This window comes from Rana temporaria, chromosome 2 (assembly GCF_905171775.1).
Source record: "Rana temporaria chromosome 2, aRanTem1.1, whole genome shotgun sequence".
NCBI classification, from domain to species: Eukaryota; Metazoa; Chordata; class Amphibia; order Anura; family Ranidae; genus Rana; species Rana temporaria.
In genome coordinates, this window is record NC_053490.1 from 148,248,516 (window position 1) to 148,265,924 (window position 17,409).

At 43.5% G+C, this 17,409-nt stretch overlaps 1 protein-coding gene across 2 annotated transcripts in view; it reads right to left on the reverse strand.

Annotated features, from left to right (window-relative positions):
• The window catches only part of AKAP11 (A-kinase anchoring protein 11), a 98,959-nt gene that overhangs the window by 7,887 nt on the left and 73,663 nt on the right, over positions 1-17,409 (reverse strand). For both annotated transcript variants that reach the window (XM_040341304.1, XM_040341303.1), the window contains one exon: positions 17,227-17,270. In XM_040341304.1, coding sequence (XP_040197238.1) covers positions 17,227-17,270 — 44 coding nt within the window. The remainder of the gene's footprint in view (positions 1-17,226; positions 17,271-17,409) is intronic.

Below are 17,409 nucleotides of genomic sequence, written 5' to 3' on the forward strand. Positions count from 1 at the left end.
GATATTCAGGTCCCTGACCTGCCAGGCTGGGGGTAGGAGGGGAGGAGGGGGTGGGGGGAGGAGGGGAGGAAAATGGAAACTCCCCCCCATCCTCTTTTCCTCAGCTCTCTTTCTGGTAGCACCTTTTCCTCTTCTGGGCTACGGTAGAAGTTCCCAGTTATCCTTTTTTTTTTTTCCTCGGTCTCTCCTCTGACTTCGGGCTTGGGACAGGTCCCCTCCTCCCCCCCCTCCTGGGTGGAAAACCGGAGGGGGGGGAGGTGGTCCCAGACCCCACCCGGAATGATCTGAACCATGACATGGAAGATGGTTCAGAGGTCTTCAATAGGCCAGATAGGGGGGGTAGGAGGGAGGAAGGAGGGAAGGGGGAGGGGATGGGAGGGAGGGAGGGAGGGTTGGGTGGGCTGGGAGGAGGGGATGGGAGGGAGGGGGAGGATCGGGTGGGTTGGAGGGAGGGGGGGGAGGCATGGGAAGCAGGGAGGGAAGAAACCCTATCTCACCAAAACAATCAGAAGAGACAGTAACCCGAAGAAAGGTAAACAAAGATGCCAGTGATTAAATGTCTGTCCTATAATGTAAAAGGCCTTAACAGCCCAACTAAGAGACATAAGATATTAAAGGAGCTGAAAAGGTATAGGACAGACATTGCCTTCTTACAAGAAACCCATCTTACACTGGGGTCAAATACAAAGATATACTCCCCCGACTTTCCCAGATGGTACTATGGAGATACCATTTCCAAAAGAGCCAGAGGGATAGCAATCGGAATAGCGAAGGGGACTAGGTTCGTTCTAACGGATAGAATGACAGACCCGGAAGGGAGATTCCTCTTTTTAAGGGGAAATCTGGAGGAGGAGGAATACACCCTTGTAAATATATATGCCCCAAATACCTCCCCGATGAAATACCTGTTGGAAATACTAGGGAAATTAAAAGATTTTAGGAGGGGAAAGTTAATATTGGGAGGAGACTTAAACTTTTGTATGGACCCGAAAGTAGACAAGACTCACCAGACATCAGAAACCCAAGACAAACAACTAAGAAAGGTTAAGGAAAGTTTATATAGAAATCAATTAGTGGATACATGGAGGATCTTTAACCCAAGCCAACGAGATTACACGTTCTATTCCCCGGTCCACGGGAGCTACTCTCGGATTGACCACATACTGGTAGACCATAGAATACTGGAAATGGTGGTCGAGACAAGAATAGAAACCATGACGATTTCGGATCATGCCCCTATCAGCATATCCATAAAAATCTCAGGGAATCAAAAGCCCTATCAAAACTGGAGACTTAATGAGGAGTTAATAATCAAAGAGAAAAGTTCCCTGAGGGTTAAAAAAGAATTAGAAGAGTATTTTAAAACAAATGAGATAGATGGAATTTCTAAAGCAACCCTATGGGATGCCCATAAGGCGGTGATAAGAGGGATCTTGATCTCTGAAGGAGCAAGGAGGAAGAAAGAGGAGAATAGTAAAAGGGAAAAACTAATAGGGGAGATCTTTAATCTTGAACAGAAACATAAGAAAATGGGAAAACAACAAAACCTATATCTAAACCTAGTAAATAAGCGAAATGACCTTAAAGAACTTGTAGATCAGGACACAAAAAGGGAATTTAACTTAATAGCAAGGGAAAGATACAGGTGGGGGAATAAAACAAGCAAACATCTAGCTCGGATGGTACAAAAAAAGAAATCAAGGAATTATATAGATAAAATCAAAAACGAAAAAGGTGAGGTTTCACATACAACAAAAGATATTGCAGAAACATTTAGAGTATACTACGAAAAATTATACTCGGTAGAACAAAAGAACTGGCAAAAAGGGGAAAAAGAAAATAAGATCACTACATTCTTAAAGGAAGCAGGAATAGCGAAAATTGGACAAATGGAGGCAGAAGAGATGGATAGGCCCATTACGGAAAATGAAATTAAACTAGCATTAACAAGTACAGAAGATCCTCCTCCCAAAATTATGCCAGTATTTTAATGGCCTTGGAAGAGAGTATAAATTAAGTAAAGAAGCATCAGAGGCAACCATCACGGTTATTCCAAAGGAAGGTAAAGACACGGGAAGCTGCTCAGGGTACAGGCCGATATCTCTTTTAAACACTGATATAAAATTGTACGCAAAGGTACTGGCCGGAAGAGTTAGACAGGAAATGACAAAATTGGTACACCCGGACCAAACGGGCTTTGTTCAAGGTAGAGAGGGTAGAGACAATGGAGTAAAAACACTCTTGATACTCCAGAGAATGAAGGCAGTAGGGTCCCCAGGTCTACTTCTGTCGATCGATGCAGAAAAAGCGTTCGACAGAGTAGACTGGGGATTTATGTTGCTTACCCTGAAGGACATGGGGTTTGGACAGAGAATGATAGATTGGATTGCAGCACTTTATTTGTCGCCCACAGCCAAAATAAAGATAAATGGCAGTTTATCTCAAACTTTTTCAATGAAAAATGGTACAAGGCAGGGGTGTCCTCTGTCGCCGCTCCTGTTTGTGCTCTCATTGGAGCCTCTACTGGCCAGGATCCGGAACTGCCAAGAAATAAAAGGGGTTAAAATAGGAGAGGAGGAATACAAACTTTCTGCATTTGCAGACGACGTCCTGTTCTATTTAGATAAACCCAAAACATCAATCCCAAACCTATTAAACCTATGCAGAGAGTATGGGGAAATTGCGAACTTCAAAATAAACCTCACCAAAACGGAGATTATGAGTATAAATATAAGTAAATGGGAAGAGCAATTCTTGAAAGTGAAGTACCATTTCGCCTGGGTCAAAGAACTTAAATACCTAGGGATATTGTTAGCAAATTCTACTAAAAAAATGTATAAAATAAACTTCATCCCCCTATTAAATGAAATTAAGATAGAAACAAAAAGAGTGGAAAATAGAGCAATATCATGGATAGGACGAATCAATTATTGCAAAATGGTTATTATACCTAAAATCTTATATAAATTTCAGATGATTCCCATAGCCCTCCCGAGAACACTATTCTCTGTACTAAAAAAATTAATTATGAATTACATATGGAAAAATAAGAAACATAGGATATCACTCCAGACCCTAAAACAACCAAAAAAAAGGGGGGGTTTAGCGGTACCGGATGTTAAAGGATACTATGACGCAGTGATAATAACAAGGGTGGTGGAGTGGGCCAGAGCCAACAAAGAAAAAAGGTGGGTAAGTTTAGAAAATGAATTAGCACAGGCGAGGTTGGACAAGATAATTTGGAACCCTCCCCAATTTAGGACACTAGATAAAAACGCACACGAAATAACAAAAAATGCACTTAAAATATGGGATAAGGTGTATAAAAAAACTCAGAAGGAATATAATTCACCTTTTATAGCACTAAAAAATAACGATTATTTTGCACCAGGTAAAACACAAGTGGGGGGTAATTGGATTAAACAGGACACTGTACAACTAAGGGATATAACGAAGGGTGGCCACATAATAACACTACAAGAGTTAAAATTTAAAAATAATTTAATGGAAATCAATGAATGGATGTACCAGCAGCTTAAACATTTTGTTCAGGATCTCCCAGGACCACTGAGAACGGGAGACCAGTTAACAGAATTAGAAAAAATATGTTCCACGGAAAGATCTAAAGGAACTACCTCAAAGTTATACAGGATTCTATTGAAGATGGATGAACAGAACATACCCCCATTCATTAGAAAATGGGAAAGGGAACTGGGAACACAGCGGGATGGGGGCACAATAGATAAAATGTTGGCTCTGACACACTCCTCAGCGGTAGATAGCCGTACTGCGGAGATGTGCTTTAAATGCATATCCGGATGGTACATGACTCCGGATAAGATAAAAAAGTATAAAGAGGAACAGACAGGAGAGTGCTGGAGGGGATGTAAAACATCAGGAAATATGGCACACCTCTGGTGGGGATGCCCTAAGATTAAGAGGTATTGGGAACAAATTTTGACCTGTGTGGAAGAGATCACGGGGAAAAAGATCAAGATGGACCCATGGGTCATCCTATTCCATGGGGGGGAGGAAGGTATAAAGAGTTATAGGAAAACGCTTGTACCGCATCTACTCAATGCCGCTAAGAGACTTATTCCAAGGAAGTGGCAAGAGGTGGAGTGCCCCTTAATCTGGGAATGGATAGATGCGGTTGAAGAAACATACAAAATGGAAGAACTAAAAGAGGCTATAGAGGGCAATAACATCTTACAAATCACGAAATGGGATAAATGGAGGACTTTTAAGAAATCGTGGAGTTACGCAGAAAAATTAAGGACAGATACTTAAAAGATATATCAGAAGAAAATTAGAGAGAACTAGAGATATAAGAGATTGTTTAAGGTGAGATAGGGGGGGATGGGGGGGAAGGATTAGGGGGGAGATAATTGAAATCACAATTACTTTGTGCCTCTTAAGCACGAGGAATGATATTAAATAAATAACATATATATACTTATATTTAAAGGGAAAAAAAAAAAGAAAAAAAAAAGAGGGAGGAAAAAAGCAAATTTCCACACAAAAGAAGCGACACTTATGATGCAAAACCAATATAGAGATGCAATGGGCTGGTACGCAGAACATGAGCATATAATGCACACTATATGAGGTTGAGTCTGAAGTGGAGGAGAAAAAAAAAAAAAAAAAAAAGAGTTGCTGGTGGGTAAATAAATATCCCTGCAAAGATGCATTTTTTTTCCTTTTGAAATGTCACTGTTCTCTAAAAGTGACAGTTTTATTGTATTCACATTCTACATTCAAGCTGAACACAGACTGTAATACAAGTGTAGCACAGATGAGCAGACAGAGAATCTTGTGCATACAAATGTGCATGTTGTTCCAAATGAGTTTCTGCAAATGCTTCCTAGTGCACACATGTTCAAGGGGAGTATGTTTGCTAGTTAAAGGAAAACAAAATGGAGATGAAAAACATACTGCAGTTTTTGTTTTACAATTGGTTCTTATCAAGCTGTCAAGCTGCAGATTGGTTGAAATGTTTAAATCTCTCCCGCGAATATGCGAACGCATGTAAACATGCACCATATGTTAGGTGAGAGAGCATTATTCTAGCACTAGACCATCTGTTTGGCTCTAAACTGGTAACCTGTAAAGGCTTTTAAAGTGTTGCCTATGAGTGAGTGAGTGAGTGAGAAACTTATATAGCGCTGCACATGCAAACTAAATCGCCTCTGGGCGCTCGTTAGTACATTTCTCCTCAGAAACTTAGAAGGGGGGGGGGTAAGTCATTAGTGGCCTTATGGCCTGTTAGAGGCCTCAGATTTCAAACACTTGGTAAAAGTGTTTTTAGGGGATGGGGTAACAAGGAATAATGAGCGATAAGTTATAGAATGGCTTTTTAGAAGGCTCATATCTAAGGGATCACTTAATATATATATATTTTTTTTATTATTTATTTATTTTATCTTTTGTTTGGAGGGGGGGAGAGAGCCGCGGGGAATAAGTGAGGGTGGGGGGGGATAATTTCCCTCCCCTTCTTATTTATTTTTCTTTCTTTTTTCCTTTTCTTTTTTTTCCTTTTCTTTTTCTTTATTTCCCGGGGGGGGGGGGGGGGGGGTACGGGATACAGATAAGGATGTTTATTGTATAAGGGTGTGATATAATGTAATATATTGTTAAATAGAAATGTTGAAAAACTAATAAAAATGTTGATAATAAAAAAAAAGAAACTTAGAAGAGATGGGATTTGATCATTCTCCTAAAGGTCAGGCGATTCTCCTCCAACCGAATGCTGGTTGGTAAAGCGTTCCATAGTCTGGGGCCCTGGAGCGCAAATCTTCGTTCTCCCTTGGACTTGTATCTGGTTTTTGGTATTTGGAGTAGATTTTGATTGGTGGATCGCAGAACGCGATTGGGGTTGTGAGCTTTTAGTTTTTCGCATAAATATTGGAGGGCATTTCCTTGAACACATTTGTGCGTCAGAGTGCTTTGAACGTAATTCTGTATTTTACTGGCAACCAATGCAGGGTTCTCAGTGAAGGAGAGATTGATTCCCAAGGTTTTTTCCCAGTCACCAGTCTAGCAGCCGTATTTTGAACGACTTGCAGACGGGTGATTTGGTACTTTGGGAGTCCAAGGTAAAGGGCATTTGCATAGTCAAGTCTGGAGTTAACAATTGTTCCCACCACGACTGCTATGTCCTCTTTAGGAATAAATGGAATAAGCCTGCGTAGTAGGCGCAGCAGATGGTGCGATCCGCTGACTACTGACCCTATTTGTGCATCCATTGTCATGTGGGTGTCGAAGATGACTCCGAGACTTTTGACATTGGTGCTAGAGGTGATGATTTGGCCCAGAATGGGCGGGGGTGTCCAAGTTGTTGCCAGTTGATTCTTTCGATTGGCGTGAAACAGGAGAAGTTCTGTTTTCGATCCGTTGAGTTTAAGATAACTCTTTGCTTTTCTTCCAGCTTTCTATCAAAGATAGGGAATTCTCTAAACCGAGATGATGATCCTTTTTGTTGCAGATTCGAAAGTACAGTTGTGTGTCATCTGCATAAGAGTGGTAAAGTAGCTTTTGGCTACTGATAATTTCAAAGAGAGGGCGGAGGTAGATGTTGAACAGTACCGGCGACAGGGGGGATCCTTGCGGGACCCCGCATGACACCATGTGTTTTTCAGACGTGAAAGGTCCCAACTTCACGATTTGTGATCGGTTTTCCAAAAAGGAGGAGAACCAGGATAGATCACATTCCACGACTCTGGCTACTTCAGCTACCCGAGTTAGTAGTAGTTTGTGGTCAACTGTGTCGAAAGCTGCGCTTAGGTCCAAAAGTACCAGAAGACAAGATTCTCCTTCGTCTGTGGCCTTGAGAACATCATCCCATATTTTAAGCAGTGCTGTTTCTGTCCCGTGACCGGGACGGAAACCCGATTGAAAAGGATTGAGCAAATTATGGGTGTCTAGATGCTGTTGCAGCTGTTGTGACATTACTTTCTCCATTACCTTGGAGAAGATGTTTAGGCCTGTTATGGGACGACGATGTTTTGGGTCTTTGGGGTCCAGGAAGGGGTTTCTTTAAGATGGGTTTTATTATGCCCTGTTTATTATGCCTATGGAGATTTTTAGATACAGTAGCTTGTTGTCATTTCATGGGCATGCACAATTTTAAAGTCCCACGTGTTGGGTAGCCATTTTTTCAGTGCAACTTCATAATCTTTTATATTTTACCATTTTACTAGTATATTGTCTTTATGAGCAATAAAATTCATTAACCACTTACTTGACCTCCAGAAGATTTAACCCCCTTCATGACAGACCATTTTTTGCGATACGGCACTGCGTCACTTTAACTGACAATTGCGTGGTTGTGAGACGCTGTACCCAAATAACATTTTACGTCATTTTTTTTTCCAACAAATAGAGCTTTGCATTTGGTGGTGTTTGATCACCACTGCGTTTATTTTTTGTGTTATTAACACAAAAAAACAGACTTTTATTTAGGCCAATATGTATTGTGCTACATGTTTTTGGTAAAAAAAATCCCAATAAGCGTATATTAAATCGGTTTACCCAAATGTTATAGCTACAAATTATGGGATATATTTATGGAATTATTTATTTATTTATTATATACAGCGATCAGTGCAAAAAATATGCACGGATACTGTAGAAAGGACACTGGCTGAAAAAGGGTTAAACATCTAGTGTCATCAAAGAGTTAACTGTGTGCCTAGCCAGTGTTTTTGTGTACACTGCTTTTACTAGGCGAATCAATTATTTTTAGTCCCTGCTTTGCAGACACAGGATCGGTCCCCTTCCCTGTCAGAACTAAGATAGGCCTTGTTTGCATAGGGTTCCAAGTAATTTTCTAGCAAAAATGCAAATTTTTACATGTACATTATGATAAAATGACAGAAACAGACTGCACAGCAAGTGGTTGAAAAGCTGGTGCCCGCATCTCTCAGAATACTTGAAGATTGCATCTGATTGGAGTAGACCGTTTGGCCAACAATTTTCCACTGACATCCTTTAATAAAACGCAACCGAAAAATCTACTTTTGAAGCTAGGTGGTACCATCAGGGCACCCACAAATCTAATTTCAGCAGATCCAGCAGGGATCGGCTTAAAGAATATGTAAAGGGTAGTTTTAAAAAAAAAACATAAAAAAAAAACCAAGTCATACTTACCACCTCTGTGCAGTTGGTTTTTCAGAGTGGCTCTGATCCTCCTCTTCTGGAGCCACTTAGCGGCATGCCCGGCTTCTCCTCTTCTCGAGTGCCCCCTTGGAGAGCTGCTCTCCCTCTGGGAACTCGTACGGGCACGGTCCCGTGTCCTGCTGCTGCGTCCATTGACACAGACAGCAGGACTCACCCCCACTCCCCGCATCATTGCATTTGATTGACAGCAGTGGGAGCCAATGGCTGTGCTGCTATCAATCTATTCAATCAGGACCTGTGACACCGGCTGGAGCTGGTGCTCTCATCCCGGTCACTGGAAAGACCAGATTCAGGCAAGTAAAAGGGGGGCCTGCTGTATCACAGGAGGTTTTTCACCATAATGCATAGAATGTATTAAGGTGAAAAGCCTTGAGGGTTTACAACCCCTTTAAAATTTGTACCATCTTTTGCAGCCTTACCTGGCTTTCTGCACACAGTGGCCAAATACCTTCCCCTGCTGTCCTGGATGGGCCGTCAAAAGGACAACCTGTAGGTGAATTTTAAATACAAAAGCTTGGAATTTTAGTATGCCTCTTGCACACATGTCGCTGAGCTTGTTTATTGTAAAGGCCGGCGTATTTTTCCTGGCAGAGAAGACAAAGTGCAGTATATCTAGCCTCCCATAGACATGAATGGCTGTGCTCTATTGTAGTTGGGTATATGCCATCATAAACACGAGCATAGCGTGTGGGCATTTTCACAAATGTGAACGTTCTCTATTTTATGCATATGCCTATACTCATAATTTGCATTTATGTTGAAAAGGCTCAGCTGCAGTGGCAGTGCATCCATAGAGGGCACCGGAGCACCGCTCCCTCTCGCTTCCGCACCGCCACTGATACAATACATAGATTCCCCCCCAAAAATTTTGAGCACCAGCCGCCACTGCTCAGCTGCCTATGTGAAAGAGCCCTAACAAATATTTTAAACATAAAAATTGTGCCTCAGAAATATAAAATTACTTTATTGCAGTGGCTACAGTTCAGCTTTGAAGTGGACATGAAAGAAGGAATATACAATTTTGTGTGAATTTAATCAGGCAAATTACCTCTAAAAGGCTGCTGTGTGATAGTAATTGGATTTGGCACATTTTTAGCCTAATGCCGCGTACACACCATCACTTTATGTGATGAAAAAAAATGACGTTTTTAAAAACGTCACTTTAATTGACTGTGTGTGGGGGAAAACGTCGTTTTATGTCTTGTAAAAAACGACCAAAAAAAATTGAAGCATGCTTCAATTTTATGTGTCGTTTTTCAAAAGTGCACTTTTTACTTCACAGAAATTGACCGTGTGTAGCAAAAAACGTCGTTTTCTAAGACGTTTTTTCATCCACGCATGCCCAGAAGCTACTTATGAAGCAAGCTTCAATGGTAAAACGTGGTGGAACGTAACCTCACTTTGCTAGAACATTGTGAGAAAACGATGGTGTGTAGGCAACTTCGTCTTTGAAAATTGAAGTTTCAAAAACGTCATTTTTTACTTCACAGAAAGTGTCGTTTTTTTTTTCATCACATAAAGTGATGGTGTGTATGCGGCATATGACTGATAAGCCTGATAAAGTGATGAAAAACTTCCTTTACCTGCACCAACAGTGCCAAATCATTCTTTGTGCCCTGCACACTCCCCTCTCCCAGACACTGCCATTCACAGTGGAAAGGGCAGAGACATTGATGCCACACAATTACAATAAGTTGCATTAGGTGAACATTACTGGCAAGATAAACAGGTATTCGTGGAAAGGCCAACAGAAAACTATTAGTGCAAAAGCTGTTAAATAATTAAGTGCTGCAAAAAGTATTGGGACACCTGCCTTTACACGCACATAAACAACTTTATTGGCATCCCAGTCTTAGTCCGTAGGGTTCAATATTGAGTTGGCCCACCACCTCTTGCAGCTATAATAGCTTCAACTCTTCTGGGAAGTCTGTCCACAAGGTTTAGGGGTGTGTGGCCATTCTTCCAGAAGCACATTTGTGAGGTCAGGCACTGACGTGGATGGGAAGGCCTGACTTGCAGTCTCTGTTCTAATTCATCCCAAAAGGTGTTCTAATCGGGTTGAGGTCAGGACTCTGTTCAGGCCAGTCAAGTTCCTCCACCCCAAACTAGCTCATCAATGGCCCAGATTCAAGAAGCTATTGCGCCCGCGCAACCATAGGTTGCGTGGCGCAATAGCTGTTTTGCTCCCGCGTAGCGAATGCCCCTGATTCAGGAACATCGCTACGCGGACTGCAGCCTAGGATATGACAGACATAAGCCTCCTTATGCCTTCATATCTCAGGCTGCATTCTTGCGTTGGCCGCTAGGGGGCGCGGCCATTGTGATCGGCGTATAGTATGCAAATTGCATACTACCACCGATTCACAAAAGTTGCGCGGGCCCTGCGCACGCAAGGTACGGAGTTTCCGTACGGCGACTTTAGCGCAAGGTTGCTCCTGCTAATAGTAGGGGCAGCCAATGCTAAAGTATAGCCGCCCTTCCCGCTCGTGAAATTTAAATTTCACGTTGTTTACGTAAGTGATTCGTGAATGGCGCTGGACGCCATTCACGTTCACTTAGAAGCAAATGACGTCCTTGCGACGTCATTTGCCACAATGCATGTCGGGAAAGTTTCCCGACGGAGCATGCGCTGTTCGCTCGGCGCGGGAGCGCGCCTAATTTAAATGATTCCCGCCCCCGGCGGGATCATTTACATTAGGCGCCCTTACGCCGGGCTAATTAGCATAGCGCCCACGCAATTTATGGAGCTACTGCTCCGTGAATCGCGGGCAAATCAAAATATTTGCGTGGGCGCAGAGCAAAAATCGTTGCCCTTTGCCCACGCAAATATTGCGCGGATCTACCTGAATCTGGGCCAATGTCTTTATGGACCTTGTTTGTGCACTGGTGTGCAGTCATGTTGGAACAGGAAGGGGCCCCATCTGCAAACTGTTACCACAAAGTTGGGAGCATGAAATTGTCCAAAATGTCTTGGTATGCGGACGCCTTAACGTGATTGTAAAGTCTTGTTTTTTTTTAAAAAAACAAACATGTTATACTTACCTCCTCTTGCAGTGTATTTGCACAGGGCAGCCTGGAGCCTCCTCTTCTCGGGTCCCTCTTTGGCACTCTTGTTGAGTGCCCCCACAGCAAGCAGCTTGCTATGGGGGCACCCGAGCCTAGCAGCAGCTCCAGGTGTCCAATTAGACACAAAGCTGCCGCTCGGCCCCTTCTCTCCCGATTGGCTAACTGACTTCGATAGATAGCCGTGGGAGCAATAGCGCCACTGCTGTGTCTCAACCAAAAAGGTGGGAGAGTCTCGTGGACATCGCAAAACAGATGAAGCTCAGGTAAGAATTAGGGGGACTGCTGTACACAGAATGCTTTTTATCTTAATGCATAGAATTCATCAAGATAAAAAACCTTCTGCCTTTACAACCCCTTTAAAAGTTCCCTTCACTGGAACTAGAGGCCAAGCCCAAGGCCTGAAAAACAACCCCACCCTTTAAAATCCCCCTCCACTAAATTATTTGAACCAGTGCACAAAACATACCTCCCAAATTTTTGAGATGGGAATGAGGGACACCCATCAGCAAAAGTTTGCAGGCATCGGACACACCCCTTGCCACGCCCCCTTACAGAACAATTGTACAAAAAACAAGGATTGGTTAAACCCACAAATGCTTTTTTACCACTACTATTCCTTTATATTAGCTTTTGGAATTTACAAATGCAGCAATTTAGAAATCGGATGAAAGGTTTAGCACTGGAAAACATGTTTTGATAGATAAAAAGTGACTTTTATATACATCTATATGAGGGACAAATGAGAAGGAATGAGGGACAGAGGGACATTGCTCCAAATCAGGGCAGTCTATTTGAAATCAGGGACAGTCGGGAGCTATGCACAAAGCAAGGTATTCAGAGAGGCCCCTCTGGGTATAACCCCTCTCTCTGCATCTCGCAGATCAGTTCGTCAAAAAGCAGTACAAACATAAAAAGGAGGGGTGGGTGCTGTGTCCGTCCATGAACTCAGAGAAAAGGATTTTACGGCGAGTACAAAAATCCTATGTTCTCTTTTGTTCATGGACGGACACAGCCTTAATCTTGACAAAGTGGGACGTCCCAAAGCAGTGTCAAAAACGAGGGGTGGGAACAGCATAAAAATAAACTTCACCCCAAAACAAAACAGAGCTCCTCAAAGCGGAGGTTCCCCACAAATAGAGCTTTCTTTTGGTGGTATTTGATCACCTCTGCGTTTTTTTTTTTTTTGCGCTATAAACAAAAATAGAGCGACAATTTTGGAAAAAAAAAGCAATATTTTTAACTTTTTGCTATAATAAATATCCCCAAAAAATATCGTTTTTTTTTTTCCCCCTCAGTTTAAGCAGATGCTAATTCTACATATTTTTGGTAAAAAAAAAAAAAATCTTAATAAGCGTATATTGATTGGTTTGCGCAAAAGTTATATCGTCTACAAAATAGGGGATAGAATTATGGCATTTTTATTATAATTTTTACTAGTAATGGCAGTGATCTGCGATTTTTATCGTGACTGCGACTTTATGGCTGACACATCGGACACTTGACACATTTTTGGGACCATTGTAATTTTTACAGCGATCAGTGCTATAAAAATGCACCGATTACTGTGAAAATGACACTGGCAGTGAATGGGTTAACCACTAGGTGGCGCTGAAGGGGTTAAGTGTGCCCTAGGGAGTGCTTCTAACTGTAGGGGGATGGGCTGTGTGTGACACGACAGTAATCACAGCTTCCGATTACAGGAAGCTGTGATCACTGTCCTGTCACTAGGAAGACTGGAGAAATGCTTTCCCCGTTCTCACCGTGACACGATCTCAGGTATGCCCACGGACATGGAGTCCACGAGACCAGCAGCTGGAGTCACGTCCACAATGCCGCTTGTTAACCACTTAAGACCCGGACCAATATGCAGGCTAAGGACCCGAGGTCTTTTTACAATTTGGCACTGCGCTGCTTTAACTGGTAATTGCGCGGTCATGCAATGTTGTACCTAAACAAAATTTGCGTCTTTTTCTTCCCACAAATAGAGCTTTCTTTTGATGGTATTTGACTGCCTCTGCGATTTTTATTTTTGGCGATACAAACGGAAAAATACCAAAAGTTTTGAAAAAAATATGATATTTTCTACTTTTTGTTAGCATCTACAAAATAGGGTATATTTTCTGGAATTAACACAGCTTTTAATTTATGGCTGCCTATCTCATTTCTTCAGGTGCTAAAATGGCAGGGCAGTACAAACCCCCCCCCCCCCCCAAATGACCCCATTTTGGAAAGTAGACACCCCAAGAGGCATGTTGAGTCCATTGAATATTTAATTGTTTTGCCCCAAGTGATTGAATGACCAAAAACATACATTTTAAAAAAAAAAGTGGTCACTAAATGATATATTGCTCACACATGCCATGGTTATATGTGGAATTGCACCCCAAAATACATTCTGCTGCTTCTCCTGAGTACGGGGATACCACATGTGTGGGACTTTTTGGGAGCCTAGCCGCGTACGGGACCCTGAAAACCAAGCACCGCCTTCAAGATTTCCAATGGCATACATTTTTGATTTCACTCCTCACTACCTATCACAGTTATGAAGGCCATAAAATGCCAAGATGGCGCGCACACAACCCCCGCAAATGACCCCATTTTGGAAAGTAGACACCCCAAGCTATTTGCTGAGAGGCATGGTGAGTATTTTACAGCTCTTATTTGTTTTTGGAAATTAAGAAAAAGAAAAATGTATTTATTTTTTTAATTTTCAAAACTTTGTGACAAAAAGCGAGATCTGCAAAATACTCACCATACCTCTCAGCAAATAGCTTGGGGTGTCTACTTTCCAAAATGGGGTCATTTGGGGGGGGGGGGGGGGGGTTTGTGCCATCTGGGCATTCCATGGTCTCCAAAACTGCGATAGGCAGTGAGGAGTGAAATCAAAAATGTACACCCTTAGAAAGCCTGAAGGCGGTGATTGGTTTTTGGGGTCTCGTACGCGGCTAGGTTCCCAAAAAGTCTCACACATGTGGTATCCCTGTACTCAGGAGAAGCAACAGAATGTATTTTAGGGTGTAATACCACATATGCCCATGGCATGTTTGAGCAATATATCATTTAGTGACAACTTTGCGCAAAAAAAAAAAGAAAATTGTCTTTCCCGCAACTTGTGTCAAACTATAAAATATTCCATGGACTCGACATGCCTCTCAGCAAATAGCTTGGGGTGTCTACTTTCCAAAATGGGGTAATTTGGGGGGGTTTTGAATTGTCCTGGCATTTTATGCACAACATTTAGAAGCTTATGTCACCCATCACCCACTCTTCTAACCACTTGAAGACAAAGCCCTTTCTGACACTTTTTGTTTACATGAAAACATTTTTTTTTGCAAGAAAGTTAAGTTGAACCCCCAACACTCAGGACAGGTCCCAACTGGGGAAGGGTGGACCCTGAGCTGGCCTCTGTCTGGATAGTGCCCTGAAAAACCTGACTACCCAGGGGTTGGTGGCCAGAGGTTTCTCTAAATATGCACAGAGTGCTGAAATCTGACCTTTGAGGGTACTTACTGAAAGTCCCTTATCTGCCCCACACTGAAGGAACTCTAGAATGGCAGTGGGGCTCTCTACTGAACAGGAGCATCCTACGCACCATCTGTTGAAGCGAAGCCAGACCTTCTTGTAGATTCTGCGAGTCTCCTTTTTCCTGCTATCAAGGAGGATGGCAATTAAACCTTCTGAAAAACCTTTAGATTTCAGTATGGCCTTATGGCCTCAGTAGCCACGCCGCTAGCTTCCACCTGTGTACCTGCGGGCAGAGGACTGGGCCCTGCGAGAGGAGATCCTCTCGCAGTGGTAGGAATAGGGGAGGTTCTACAGCTAACTGTTTGAGGACCGAGAACCATGCCCTCTTGGGCCAATGTGGTGCCACTAGGATCAGGGAAGTGTGTTCCATCTGAAACTTCCTCAGAACTGCGGGTAATAGCACTGGTGGCGGGAATGCGTAACACATTCTGAACTGCCAGCTTTGGGACAGTGCGTCTACCCCCGCGCTCCCTCTCCCCTGTTCAGAGAGAAAAACAGGGGGTCTTTGCATTTTCTTTTGACGCGAAGAGGTCCACTTCCGGAGGTACCCATCTCTTGGCCAAGAGACAGAAGATTACCTGATTGAGGGCCCATTCGCTCTCCCTCAGTTGCCTTCGACTGAGAAAGTCTGCCGTCACATTCTTCTCTCCTCTCAGGAAGACTGCAGAAAGTGAGAGGGTGTGGATCTCGGCCCAGCCCAGAATGTCTGCTGCCAGGGCCGACAGAACTCCGCTTCTTGTGCCGCCCTGCTTGTTTAAGTAAGCCACGGCTGAAGAATTGTCCGACCTCACCTGAGTGTGGTGCCCCTGGAGTTCCTCCTGAAAAAACCTGAGGGCTAGACCCACTACCCTCAGCTCCTTCCAATTGGATGATCTCTTTAGATCCTCGTAACTCCAGATGCCTTACGCTGGAAGGGATCCCAGGTGTGCCCCCCAGCCTTTGCCACTTGCGTCTGTGGTTACCACCCGAGACACTGGGATAAGCCACAGACATCCCTGCGTTAGGTTTGTGACCTTCCTCCACCACCAGAGGGATCTTTTTACCTGATCTGGTACTTGGACTAAGGTGTCCAGGACCTCTAGTGTGCGAACCCAGACCCTTAGAACGAAGGCCTGCAGGGGACGAAAGTGAAGGCCTGCCCATTGGACTGCTGGAAGGGTAGATGTCAACAGCCCTAGTGTTGACATCAGAGACCTTATCGAGACCTGTTGACTGCCCTGGAGGGAGGCAACTGCTCTGTCCAACTTTAGGGTGATGCTGGTTAGTTAGTTTGCTGTTTATAGCATCAGGGCACCCGCCGTATATAACCCAATAAAGGTTTAACCCCCTGATCGCCCGGCGGGTGATATCAATTAAAGTTTTGCGTCAGTCAGGGTCTGCATCGCCCCAGGGAGCGTTAGGTTAGTGTTAGTAACGCTTACACCCACGTGCAAAGCATACACCCCCTCTAGTGGTATAGTATCTGAACAGAACAATATCTGATCAGATCTATACTAGCGTACCCAGCAGTTTAGAGTTCCCAAAAACGCATTGTTGGCAGGATCAGCCCAGATACCCGTAAGCACCTGCGTTTTGCCCCTCCGCCCAGCCCACCCAAGTGCAGTATCCATCGATCACGGTCACTTACAAAACACAACACACATAACTGCAGCGTTCGCAGAGACATTCCTGATCCCTACGATCGCTAACAGTTTTAATTTTTAAACCTTTATTAGGGGGGGTAGGGGGCTAAGCCAAAAAGCGGTTAATAGCCAAATAAAAATAAAAAAGGTGTTCAAATACCACCCAAAGTAAGCTCTATTTAAGGAACAAAAATTTTTTGTTTGGGTACAGCATCACACAACCAAGCTAACGCAGTGCTATTTTGCAAAAAATGGCCTGGTCAGGAAGTGGGTAAATCCTTTTGGTCCTTAAAGGGGAGTACCAGGCGTTTTTACTGTTTATTAAAAGTCAGCAGCTACAAAAAGTGTAGCTGCTGGCTTTTAATAAAACATGCAGCACTCACCTGCTCCACGGTCCAGCGACGCGCCGACCGGAGCTCCGCTCCTCTCCTCTGCCCCCCTCTCCGGCAGGCATCCTCATTGTTGGTGTGGGCACCCGGCCATGACAGCTTTCGGCTTCATGGCCGGGCACTCACTGCGCATGCGCGAGCGGCGCTGCGCACTGTCATTGGTCAGGCGATTGCCTGGGACCTGTCACGTGTCCCAGGCGATCGCCTACAGGGAGGGGCCACCAAAAGGCGATAAGACGTATCGCCTTAGCGGCCCCTGGGCAGAAGGAGGAAGTGGAACACAAAGTTCCACTCTTCCTGAAGCCCCCACTCCCCCCCCCAAAAAAAATGACATGCCAAATGTGGCATGTAAGGGGGTGAGGAGTGGATAAAGCGGAAGTTCCACTTTTGGGTTCATCAAGGGATGAACATATACATAAATGGTAAATACAATTATGACACAGTACCTTCTGTCGTAACTTTGTGTTCATCTTTTTCTTCTGCCCCATCACTATAATTTTAAGAAAAAAAAAAGTGTAATCATTATACACGGATTATTTTTTATTTATTTTTTAAAACAAAGGGGTTTGGATATAAAAATAGAGATTATTCATGCAGGAAAACATATGAGCATGCAAATAATACAAGCC